The 12,431-nt window shown below is 39.8% G+C and overlaps 1 protein-coding gene across 2 annotated transcripts; it reads left to right on the plus strand.

The window, feature by feature from the left end:
• Positions 1 to 645: 645 nt before the first annotated feature.
• si:dkey-234i14.6 (uncharacterized) lies at positions 646 to 12,106 on the plus strand. 2 transcript variants are annotated; one of them, XM_058075703.1, is made up of 5 exons: positions 646 to 1,143; positions 3,520 to 3,696; positions 7,451 to 7,660; positions 9,494 to 9,707; positions 9,813 to 12,106. In XM_058075703.1, the coding sequence occupies exons 1-5, from the start codon at positions 664 to 666 to the stop codon at positions 9,989 to 9,991; spliced, it is 1,260 nt and encodes a 419-aa protein (XP_057931686.1). In that variant the 5' UTR covers positions 646 to 663; the 3' UTR covers positions 9,992 to 12,106. The 2 variants fall into 2 exon arrangements, with proteins under 2 accessions (XP_057931686.1, XP_057931687.1); XM_058075704.1 differs by lacking the exon at positions 3,520 to 3,696.
• Positions 12,107 to 12,431: the final 325 nt, after the last annotated feature.

Genomic DNA, 12,431 nt, shown 5'->3' on the forward strand with positions numbered 1-12,431 from the left:
TGGATGCAGAAGGACAGCTGAGTTTGCTGATGTTGTTTTGATGTGGTTATGGCCGACATGCAGCCTGTTTAGTTTTTGCAAATTTTTTTGAAATTGTTGATCGACCACCACCTCATCATCTTTGCAATGTCAGGGTAGACATTACAAACGACCTTTTATCCTTACTTATGGTCACGAAGGTCGAGTGTTGAGAATAGCGTGTACATAATGTTTCTCTTCTGCTGCAACTACAGTGGTGTGAAAAAGTGTTTTTCCCCCTTCCTGATTTTTGTTGTTTTGCATGTTTGTCACATATATTAGTATATTAGTGAGTGACAAAACAACTGAATGTAAAATGCATTTTTTAATGGAACAATTTATGATGAAGGAAATGGTGAGTTTACTGTATTTTTGTACGTTTGTCTACATAAGCACAAACATTGGAACATGCCCAGTGGGATATTGTTTTATTAATTCTTGGACTATACTGTACAGACAGGAAATGTTTTGGACATAGACTTTGTGAAGTTTGAGGCGTCAAGAAGGAATATTTTTTAGGAACAGAAAGAGAGCAAGAACGAGAGGGAGGGAGGACGCACGTGGCACGTCGCTTATGGTCAGTGTTGATCCTCTCTTCCCTCGCCCATCACTCCTGGTTCTCCTCGATGATTACCTCCTCTCGTCATGGACGCCTTGCAGTCGCAACATGTGGGCGCCATCGGTCAGGAAGCACAGGACATGTATCGCACCCTGGTCTTCGACACGGCTCTCAGCACCCTGCTTGCAGTGACCGTGTACGTGGCGCTCAAAGTCGGCTTGGACGGCATTCGCCAGTGGCGCGCCCGGATCTCGGTGCTCATCGTGGGCTCCGGACCCGTGGGTCTGACCGCCGCACTGGTCGCTGTCCGCTCGGGTAAGGTGCTGAAGCTGACCGTACTGGACGAGCGCTACCGGAGCGCACTGCTGTGCCGGCCCCAGCAGATCGCCCTGGACCCACGCAGCGTCAAGTTCCTGTTGGGACTCGGCGTTGACTTTGACAACATGGAGGGTTGCTGGCACAACGAGCACTTCTTCACCAGGATAGGCGTGTTCCAGGAGTACCTGCTCAGCATCCTGGAGCAGAAGAAGCAGAAAGTGGATGTCAAGGTGCAGCTCGGCACTAAGGTAAGCACCATGGACATACTTTTAAAAGTATATTTTTACACAGCATTCTCATGCATACTGATAGATGGACGAAATTATTGGAACAGGTCATCATTACCTATCACTCCCCCTGCAGTTCACCCCAAAAGACTAGAATAAAAAGACCTCAAACTGTTCCTCAAAGTTTGAACCATTTAATCAATATCATTATTGTATTGATTGTAATTGTCCATGCACAATCCATTCTCATAAACACATGTCAAGCTAGAGCACAAAACCTTTTCTATTAGTTCTAGAGTTGTGAAAAATGTCACATTTTATTGTTGATCTTGTGTGATTTGCTCCTAAATGGTCTTGGAAAAGCTCTGGATTCGATTCCCTCCTCGGGCATCTCTGTGTGGAGTTTGCATGTTCTCCCCGTACATGGGTTTTCTCTGGTGTTCCTCCCACATTCCAAAAACACGCTAGGTTAATTGGCGACTCCGAATTGTCCATAGGTATGAATGTGAGTTTGAATGGTTGTTTGTCTATATGTGCCCTGTGATTGGCTGGCGACCAGTCCAGGGTGGACCCCGCCTCTCTCCCGACAGCTGGGATAGGCTCCAGCATAACCATGACCCTAGTGAGAATAAGCGGTGCACCGCTTATTCTCACTAGGGTCATGGTTCATTGAATGAATGAATGAATGATTTCCAACTGAATTCTCTTCAGCATAATTTAGGACTTTACATTTGTACAACAGTCTATGAAAGTCTCACCTAAAAATGTCATATTTAATGTATTTTAGGGTTTTTCAAAATATATTTTTTTTACTAAACCTTGACAAATGTTTATACTGTTAGTTTATTAAAGTCTTATTAAAGTGCCTGGAGAAGAAGAGAACAGACATGCACACATAGCAATGTATTGAGGCTTATGAAGTTATCAGTTCATTTTCATTTATTGTCTGATTAATTAGGTTATTATCCCAGACGAAGTCCTGGTCATGTTGCGTGACACCCTTGTGGTATTTACAATTTTCCTACTAATTTCCTGAGAACTCACAACAACAAAGTAGTGCAAACTAAATTATAAAAAAAAACATGAAGATTATGAATAGCTTAATAACTTAAATGTAGCATTTCATACCCAAGTTAGCAGGGTGGGAATGACACCATGGGAACACCTCCCTCCCTTACTGTCTTGGCACAAAGAACTAACCATTAAAGAGGGGCGTGCATGTATGCAGAGTGTGGCCAAAGAGTGATTAAATGTTCACTGAATATTTGTGTCATGGCTGCTGACCAGAGACTTGTCGCCTGATTAAACAGTGTCAAAACAATGCTTACCATCTAAACCTGCGTATGAACTTGTTGCTCCTCCACATTGTTATTCCGGTGTGTGCCACAATGACTTTGGAAGGTTGACTTCCATCAAACTTCTGTTCTATTATCACCTTGTGTCCCATTTCCTTTTGATGAGACTGGAGATTGCGTTCAGTGACAATGTGTTTTTTTTTTTTTTTTCTCTCTACCCTCTTCTTGTCTGTCAGTGCGTCTTTTCAAGTGTCTGCTATCCTGGACTTAGAGCCATTAGAGGTAGAGGAAGGCCCTTTCATCCTCTCTTTCAGCCTGTCGGTGCTTCCTCTGTACCCTTTGTCCCCCTCTGTCTCTGTACAATCTCAGGCTACATTATACAGGATTACTAAAGGCCAATTCCTATTATGTAGCGTACATCTCTACATTGGAAAAAATATTAGACCCTTTTTTCCCTTTAATGTCTGGTACAAGTAAAGGTACCAAAAATGTGTTTTCACAGATGTAATGATGACAAAAAAATAGCTTGTAATAGTCATGGTTTTCTTCATAGCAACCAAAATTAATAATCAGTAGCTATGGTATTGTACTGCTTAGGTATTCCATGTTGTCCTGTTCATTGTATTCTTCAGGTAACATATTTGTAGTGGTACTAGCCATTAAAATTATCAATAAATTGAAGAAACATTCATTCATTTTCTACCGCTTATCCTCACGAGGGTCGCGGGCATGCTGGAGCCTATCCCAGCTGTCTTCGGGCGATGGGCGGGGTACACCCTGGACTGGTCACCAGCCAATCACAGGGCACATATAGACAAACAACCATTCACACTCACATTCATACCTATGGACAATTTGGAGTTGGCAATTAACCTAGCATGTTTTTGGAATGTGGGAGGAAACCGGAGTACCCGGAGAAAACCCACGCATGCACGGGGAAAACATGCAAACTCGAATACAGACATGTGGAGATGATGCTAACCACTCGCCTGCCGTGCAGCCAATTGAAGAAAGACTGTATGTTAACATGTTGAGTGTACTGTTTTGAGAGTGCTTTAAGGCCTGCAGTCAACAATGCACATTTCTACCTTTTTATTTTTAGTTCACAGAAGAGTACCTGCGCCGGATTCCTCATGGTGAGTGGCCACGTGTAATCGTAGTGGCCGACGGCTCTTGTGGTGACTCTTGCTCAGTGCTAGGTCTCAGCTCCGATTACACCGTGGAGTCTTGCCACGCCTATGGAGCCAACGCCAGCATTGAGAGGTTGGACCAGAGACAGGTACAATAAACACACGCAAACAGGATATTGCAGGATATTATAGTGGCCATAAAGCTGTAATTTGAGCAAAGAGTGAATAAGAGAGGAGCTGAGAAATATAAACAACTCTGTCTGCATGTCGTCAAAAACAAATCAAACTATATTATTATTTATTATATATTATTATCATATTTACTGGACTATAAGTCCCTCCAGAGTATTAGTCTCATAAGGCCAAAATGCATAATTAGGTAGAAAAAAAACATACAGTAATTTTTGTGGATAATTTATTTTACAAACTATGTGACCAAAACAGACATTATGTCATCTTGGAAGGGAAGTTCTAACATTAATAAATGAGTAGAGAACAGGTTGAATAGGTGTAAGATATGCTAGTACAATGGTTACATGATAAATAAATATGAACAGAAAAGGTGCCCAGTGAAAAAAGTCTAGCGTGCCTTCTTGTGGCTGTGCAATTGGATGTATGTGTATGTGTGTGTGTGTATATATATATATATATATATATATATTCTATTTATATTCTATTTTTAAGCCCCTCTGGAGTATAAGTTGCAGGAACAGCCAACCTATGAAAAAAGCATGACTTATAGTCCGGAAAATACGGTACACACACACACACACACACATATATATATATATATATATATATATATATATATATATATATATATATATATATATATATATATATATATATATATATATATATATATATATATATATATATATATATATTCTATTTATATTCTATTTATAAGCCCCTCTGGAGTATAAGTTGCAGGAACAGCCAACCTATGAAAAAAGCATGACTTATAGTCCGGAAAATACGGTACACACACACACACACATATATATATATATATATATATATATATATATATATATATATATATATATATATATATATATATATATATATATATATATATATATATATATATATATATATATATATATATATATATATATATATATATATACATATATACACACACACACACCATAGTTGTGGTCAAACGTTTACATACAAAGAACACATTGTCATGACTCTCTGGAGCTTCTAGTTATTTCTACAACTTTTCTATCAGATTTTTCTCTGATAGAGTGATTGGAACAGATACTTCTTTGTCACAAAAAACATTCTTGAAATTTGCTTCTTTTAGTACTTTATTATAGGTTAAAAGAAAAAGTGACCAAATCTGCTGGGTCATAAATATACATACAGCAATGCTAATATTTGGTTACATGTCCCCTGGCCATTTTGACTTCAATTAGGCGCTTTTAGTAGCCATCCACAAGTTTCTGGTTGGATCTTTGACCGCTCGTTTTGACAGAATTGGTGCAGTTCTGTTAAATTTGTTGGCTTTCTGACATGGACTAGTTTCTTCAGCATTGTCCACATGTTTTCAATTGGGTTTAAGTCAGGACTTTGTGGAAGGCCATTCTAAAACCTTAATTCTAGCCCAATTTAGCCATTCTATTACCACTTTTGATGTATGGTTGGGGTCATTGTCCTGTTGGAACACCCAACTGCGTCCAAGACCCAACATTCGGGCTCATGATTTCAGGTTATCTTGAAGAATTTCAAGCCCCCCTCGATAGGGCTAGTTCCAGAGCCCTTGATGTGCGTCGAGGTGAGTCCAACTGTATTTAGCCGGAACTTTTCAACCCCGCGCACCTTCTCAGGCTCCTACCGTACCATGGGGGCGGCAATCCGTGTCAAAATGGCACCAATAAAATTTACCTGTGTTTCTTGTCCGTAACATACGCATACCCATACCATAACCCCACCACCACCATGGCCACTGCAACGTTCAAGTATTTTTAGCAACTCTCAGCATGATGCTGTGTAGTCCTACACAATTGCATACAATAATACACCTATTGTTAAATTAGTGCCTCAATCATAACTGAACATTAGTATCTTTGTAAAAGTAGAATTCTTGATACAACTAAATCATATAAAATGAAATAAGCCTAACATGGAATATGAATATGGAGTGGATACACTGAATTGCAGCTCATTTGTTCTGAAGAGAATGACATAACCAAAGCTACATCATGGTGTGCAGCTTGTACAGTATGTGCATGCAAACGGTTACATTGAAATGATTATACAGTACATGGTCTCTCCTGCTATTTGACGCCATCATAACTATTCACGTCACGGTCTCCGCAGAGGTCGTGCATGTGTCCGCCTCTTGTTTTGTCCCCCTTTGCCTCCCTCCTCCCCCCACCATAGGCTGCTTCCTGTACTGATTGAATTTGCCTCTCAGGATATGACCCGCTCGGCCCCCCGCTCACTGTCCTTCCCATCATCCCCTCCCGCTCTGTTCCCTCGTTGTCCACTAAATGCTGTTTGATCCCACTTGTGCTGCTTTGTGTCACTGAAAGGGGAACCGATCAATTGTGGCTTGAGGGAAGATGGAATGTAATGCTGGACTGGAGGAGTGAATACAAATAGAGCTATTTTTCATGTCCCCTTCAATGACTAAAGCTATCATGAGCAGGGATAACCAATAACTGATGTCGTGTATTTTATCACCACATAGAGCCTTTGCATGTCAATGACTTCATCTGCACATTTATTTTCCAAATGAAGTCATGAGAGGTCATTAATCATATTGCTGACACATTTCATTATACAGCGGAACCTTGAAGCTCCAATCTTGAAACAAATTTTACAATAGAAAACAATGTAAATTGTAATAATCTCTTCCGGAGTCAAAATGTGGCCATTTTACACTTCTTTTAACTCAAAAGTGTTTTAAGTAACATTTTAACATTCTTAATTGTCATATAAGTGTAAAAAGCCACTAACCACTCTATCCATCCATCCATTTTCTATACCGCTTATCCTCACTAGGGTCGCGGGGGTATGCTGGAGCCTATCCCAGCTGTCTTCGGGCGAGAGGCGGGGTACACCCTTCTTCTTCTTAATTTAGTTCAGACATACATACTATGTAACATTATTGTTTCTCACATATACACTTACAATACAATACACTTACAATATCTCTTATATATATATATACACATACATACATACATACATACACACACATAACACCTCATTACTACACATGTCTGAAAAGGAGCAGGAAGAAGCAAAGCTTATTAAATCCTACCAATAAGTGATTTTTCCACACATATAATCACAGAATCTTACATACGACAAAGCAACAAAAGAAGAGTGGGAACATCGGACACCCCGGCAAAACCCCAGAACATTGCCGTAGCACACCACCAACCCCACCACCCTGGACTGGTCACCAGCCAATCACAGGGCACATATAGACAAACAACCATTCACACTCACATTCATACCTATGGACAATTTGGAGTCACCACTTAAGCTAACGTTTTTGGAACCACTCTATATTAAGACTAAATTATTCACCACCTACACTGTGTGTGTCCAGGAGTACAGAGAACTGGTGTTATGGGTATAGTCATCTCCAGATGAATGTGTAGAAAACAGGGAGTTGGTCGACAATTTCACTTGAAAGAAGGCCACTCCCCTGCAATGTGGAGCAGGTATCATCCTACAAGTACCTCGGCGTTATCTTGGACGGCAAGCTTTAGTGGTCCACAGACACCAATGCATTGTACTACACCTGTGCAATACTCGTAATGTGTGCTTATTGCTATTATCCTGAGCATAATGACAGTTTTTGGTGTCCTTCTGTGGTGTCATCACTAAGACAAACATTAACAACCTGCTTTATTTTCCCTCTCTCTTTACTGTCAGGTGCCCACACCCGAGATACGCGCCCACAGACTGTATTTCGACCTGTCAGCCTATGGTGTGGAAGCCCTGAGGGAGCACCGGAACGCCACAACCAAATCGGGCTTCCACTTGAAGATCTACGGCACCTTCAGGAACCGCTACATGGCCCTTGTTTGCCCTGCCTCCGACACCAAGATGGTCCGTTTCCTCAGGCACACTGCCAACTCTTCTGTGAGTCTCCTGTCCTACGTTTTACAACTTCATTCATTCATTCATTCATTTTCTACCGCTTTTTCCTCACGAGGGTCGCGGGGGGTGCTGGAGCCTATCCCAGCTGTCTTCGGGCGAGAGGCGGGGTACACCCTGGACTGGTCGCCAGCCAATCACAGGGCACATATAGACAAACAACCATTCACACTCACATTCATACCTATGGACAATTTGGAGTGGCCAATTAACCTAGCATGTTTTTTGGAATGTGGGAGGAAACCGGAGTACCCGGAGAAAACCCACGCATGCACGGGGAGAACATGCAAACTCCACACAGAGATGGCCGAGGGCGGGGACCGAACCCTGGTCTCCTCGTTTTACAACTTAAAAAATAAAATAAAATGAAGGTAAGTTAAATGGCAGCATGAATTGAATATAACAAAGGCTTGAGGAGCAATTGTTTAGTATGGCCTCCTCTTTGCACAACACTTTTAATTGGGTTGCATAGGTGAAGTAGGAATTCATCACTTTTCACTCAGCAGATGGACTTTGCCTTTTGAGTCCATTAGTGTGTGTGTTTGCTTGTGCACCGTTGTGTGTGTGTGTGTGTGCGAGTGACTGTTCAAGTGTGTTGATGCACTTGCCTGAGCAAGAAAGTATGTTTGTGTGTTTGTTTTAAGAAGTCTGCTTTTAGTGAGTAAGGCTCCTTTTACATGTTGAGTGTGTGCGTTTGTATCCATGGCCATAGCTTACACACACACAAACATGAGGAAAGGTACATGAGGAAAGGCTCGAGAGCTTGTTGCTACGTGGGTGCCCATTCACATCTACATGAACCGTTACTTGGTAACAGATGGCTGCACAAGTATGCGTCTTGAGAAGAATGTGTCACTGAAACAGCTAGACAAAAAAGTGAGGCTTTCTGGTCAGTAAATCGCTGAAAGAAAAAAGGTTTGTCTTCACGGCTCTAACACGAAGCCTTTCCTGCTAAAAGATAACCATTCATCAAAGAAAAACAAACTTAATTCAAAATTTGGCTCCTGTATTTAGTAGGGGTGTCACGAAACACCCAACTCACTGAGATTATGCACAAGATTGGATCCACAAGAACGTGACAAGACTGGATGAATGAAAGTTTTTATTTAACTGAGTCACAAAACAGTGCAGGTGCATTTTAAAATGTTTATTATTAATATTTGGAGGACCAAATAAACCATTAATTCATTAATTTTCCGCTTATCCTCACAAGGGTTGCGGGGGTGCTGGAGCCTATCCCAGCCGTCTTTGGGCGAAAGTCGGGGTACACCCTGGACTGGTCGCCATCCAATCACAGGGCACATATAGACAAACAACCATTCACACTCACATGCAAAAGCTTATAAATGCCTACCCCTTTTTGCAAGATATAATCATGTTCATGCCACAGTCTTGTTTTCCCCTGTTATTATCATTGTAATATTATTATTGTTATTATCATTATCATCATTATTGTTATAATCTTTATCATTATTACCATTATTATTGTTATTGTTATCCCCATTATTATAATCCATTATAATACCATTTTCATCATTATAATTTTACAGACTTCATTGCTTCTTGTAGAGTGCTGTATCATTCCATCTGTTGTTTTCTGAAATCCGCAGTATTTATGCTTTTATTGTCAATTTATTAGCCCACTTTTTTCCCCTAAGTGTAACATTTACATATTTTAAAAACAACATGCTGCTAGGTTAGCCTATCTTAGGATGTGTAGCAAAGCCTGCAGTCAGAGGAAGCAACCTGTCCATGAGGGGACCTTTGTCATAAGAATGTGACGTCGCACACACAAACGTCTTATCTGTCACCAACCAGGTCATGAAGAATATTTTCCATCAGTCCTTCAACGCCTACAAGACGGACATTGAACCCAGACTCAACGACGTGACGCTCTACCACATGCAGTGCAGTCGCCGCCTGTTTGAGATCCAGCTGTCGCACAGACGTGTCAGCGCCGCCTACATCGAGGGGGACAATGTCGCCGTCACGGTGGAAGGGGAGGCGGCCCGCGTCCTCAACTATGACACAGGTGGTGTCCCATTTTTAAATGCTTTTGGCAGAGACAACAATAAGTCAGGAAGGACTCTCAGTCGCATTGCATTATCTTGCCAGTGAGAATCTTGTATACCCCCAGGCTGCGGGGTGAATCTCGGCCTGCGAGGTCTCGAGTCAATGGGGACATTCATCTACCGTACAGCCACCGCCGCTGACCAGAACGACATTCTAGAAGCGCTCTCAGCTAAGATGCTGCACTCCAGAAAAATGGCGGAGACTTTCAAGCAGTCAGGCCTGAGTGAGTCAATGTATGCCTGACGGTGACACAGGCAGAGCAGTTAGACACTGGGGCCCCCTAGTGGTCATGGAAAGAGAAGGTAATGATGCTGACTTTTTCACAGTTAAAACCCTCAACACTGTATATACGTATAGTTCTGATTATGATTTACTGATGTCTTTGCTGGAGTAACTCATTTTTTATGCGCTTGTCCTTTTTCTCATGGAAGAATGATGACAATAGGACTGCATTAAAAAAACATCAAGGATTATATTATTATTAGTCTGAATAGTCCTGTTAGGTGTGGCTGAAGATGCCATATAATGTAACAAAATTTCAGGAATAAACACAAACAAATGCCAACATTTGCTTAATCTGCATTAATATATTCCTGCATATTTTCAAATAATAATAATAATATAATAATATTATTAACAATACACCATATTTACTGGAGGTAGCAGAGACGAGGATGCTGAGGTTCTCATTGGGAGTGACCAGGATGAAAAAAAATCTGAAAAATATATTTAAAAAAATTACATGAATAAATAAAAACAAGTAAACATAGGGTCCTGTTCCTTCTGATCTCTTCCTCAAACTCAACAGCCACTACTGTACACTAGTTTTTTTTAGCATTGCTGCCCTCTAGTGGTGTACAGTACTAGTACACCTACAATGTAATTAATTTCACTAAAATAAAGATCAAATATCTATTTATTTTCACAGTATTATAATTAAAATCAAAATGTAATAAAAAGTGTTATCGGTTAAAAATTTAAGTAATTAATTAAATGAAGGGCATATTATATTAATGGAAGTACAGTTAATTTTATAGCATCGCTGCCACCTAGTGGCGGACTTTTCTGGAGTCACATAACGGCTAACCTCATCGGACCCTACTCGAAAAAGTTCTATGAATTTATTATTATTTTACCATATGTCAGCTTTTTTTTACGGTAACTTTGTATTTTCAGTAGTCATAACCACGACTGCCTCTAGAGGGCGACAAACCTTTGGCAGCTCATACTGAATGTTTGTAAACAGCATTTGCTGCAGCAAAGGTGCCTTGCATAACAAAATGAATTGATATATTGATGTATAGAAGGATTGGTGGTATTAGTACAGGATTTAAAAGGTATTTACAAAGTATCCAGTGCTTTTCCAATGTTCAGCCTCAATATGCAGGTAGCACAATGCAATGCAAAGACAGAATGTAAAGCTTCCTCATCCAAAGCCATTTGCAGTGTCTAATTAAAAGGGTTCATCCGCCAGTATTGCCCTCCAAGGTCAAACAGCGTGGACCTTTGAACCGGCCGCTGCTGTACTACAAGGCCTTTCATTAGATTAGACGCAATAATGAGAAAATCTTTTATCTTTGCATATAATTAAAGCGGGGATGAAGGACAATTTAATCAATGATGTGGAATGACAAGTTCGTAAATGAATTAGACTTGCCAATGGGGACCCAGTCTGGGATCAATGAGAAATGTTAAGCACAGTCTTGTAGAGCCCTTAAAGGCAGCACACATTAATATGTTATTAATATGTTACACAGCATGACATCATTTAACTTATTTATGTCTGACAATAATACTCTGGGACAGTTTAACAAGAGGTAGAATATTTCACACATATTTTCAACCCCAGCGAGAAATAAATGTTGATATTTAATCTGGCCACAAGGGGTCAGTGTTTGCCTACAGAAAAGCTTCCCCAATACATTATACCGCATTATAAATATACTGTATATGTAATATGAAATTTCATTATTGAAGTATTAATTTTTCATTTCAATTAACAAAACATTATAAATATTTGTCTTTGAACATGTTTATACATTGTTTACTAGCTTCAAATATTTTCTTTTTTTTAACCTTTTCACTTTTCATGCAGTACCCCTTTATTGATATTTATTATGCCCTTTTTGCCATTTATAAAAATAAAATATAGAAGTTTATTAAGATGGCAGTGTTGGAGAACAAAATAGATAAAGTGCAGTGGCATTGTGAAGTTGCCAAACAATACACTGGTACCATCTGTTGAACTTGAGTAGGCCGTGTAATTATTAATTACTTACAAATTCTTCATATGATTTATTTATAATCCATTTATAAATGATTTTTTTAAGGTACATGTACCGGATTTTTAAAATTTCTTTCTACCAATAAAATGATACAGTAGTAATAGATTTAAAAAAAAGATATTTTGTAATAATTTTCATATATTTCCTTTACTAAGTGCTTACCAAATATGGTTCCATTCCTAATAAAGGCTTCAAAATGCCAAAACAAAGTAGAATAAAATAGACATGTATCAGTCACTAAGGTGTGTTTTTCATGTGTTGTCCTTTTAACAATTTAGAATAAACACGTGAGAACAATGGCGACACAAAAGATGTTCTTCCCTCTCCTCCACACTCGTCGTTTGCGTTTGAGTAGACGAGGTAAGGTCTCACGGTATTGATGAGCCTTCAGCCGTCGT

The sequence above is a fragment of the Doryrhamphus excisus genome, chromosome 6, assembly GCF_030265055.1.
Source record: "Doryrhamphus excisus isolate RoL2022-K1 chromosome 6, RoL_Dexc_1.0, whole genome shotgun sequence".
In the NCBI taxonomy this organism is placed as follows: Eukaryota; Metazoa; Chordata; class Actinopteri; order Syngnathiformes; family Syngnathidae; genus Doryrhamphus; species Doryrhamphus excisus.

Excerpts from the sequence above, each read along its gene's own strand:
- si:dkey-234i14.6 (XM_058075703.1), top strand. The coding sequence starts at position 664 with ATGGACGCCTTGCAGTCGCAACATGTGGGCGCCATCGGTCAGGAAGCA. Across the intron at positions 1,144-3,519 it reads AGGTGCAGCTCGGCACTAAG|TTCACAGAAGAGTACCTGCG; the intron begins GTAAGCACCATG and ends TTTTATTTTTAG. Across the intron at positions 7,661-9,493 it reads GGCACACTGCCAACTCTTCT|GTCATGAAGAATATTTTCCA; the intron begins GTGAGTCTCCTG and ends GTCACCAACCAG.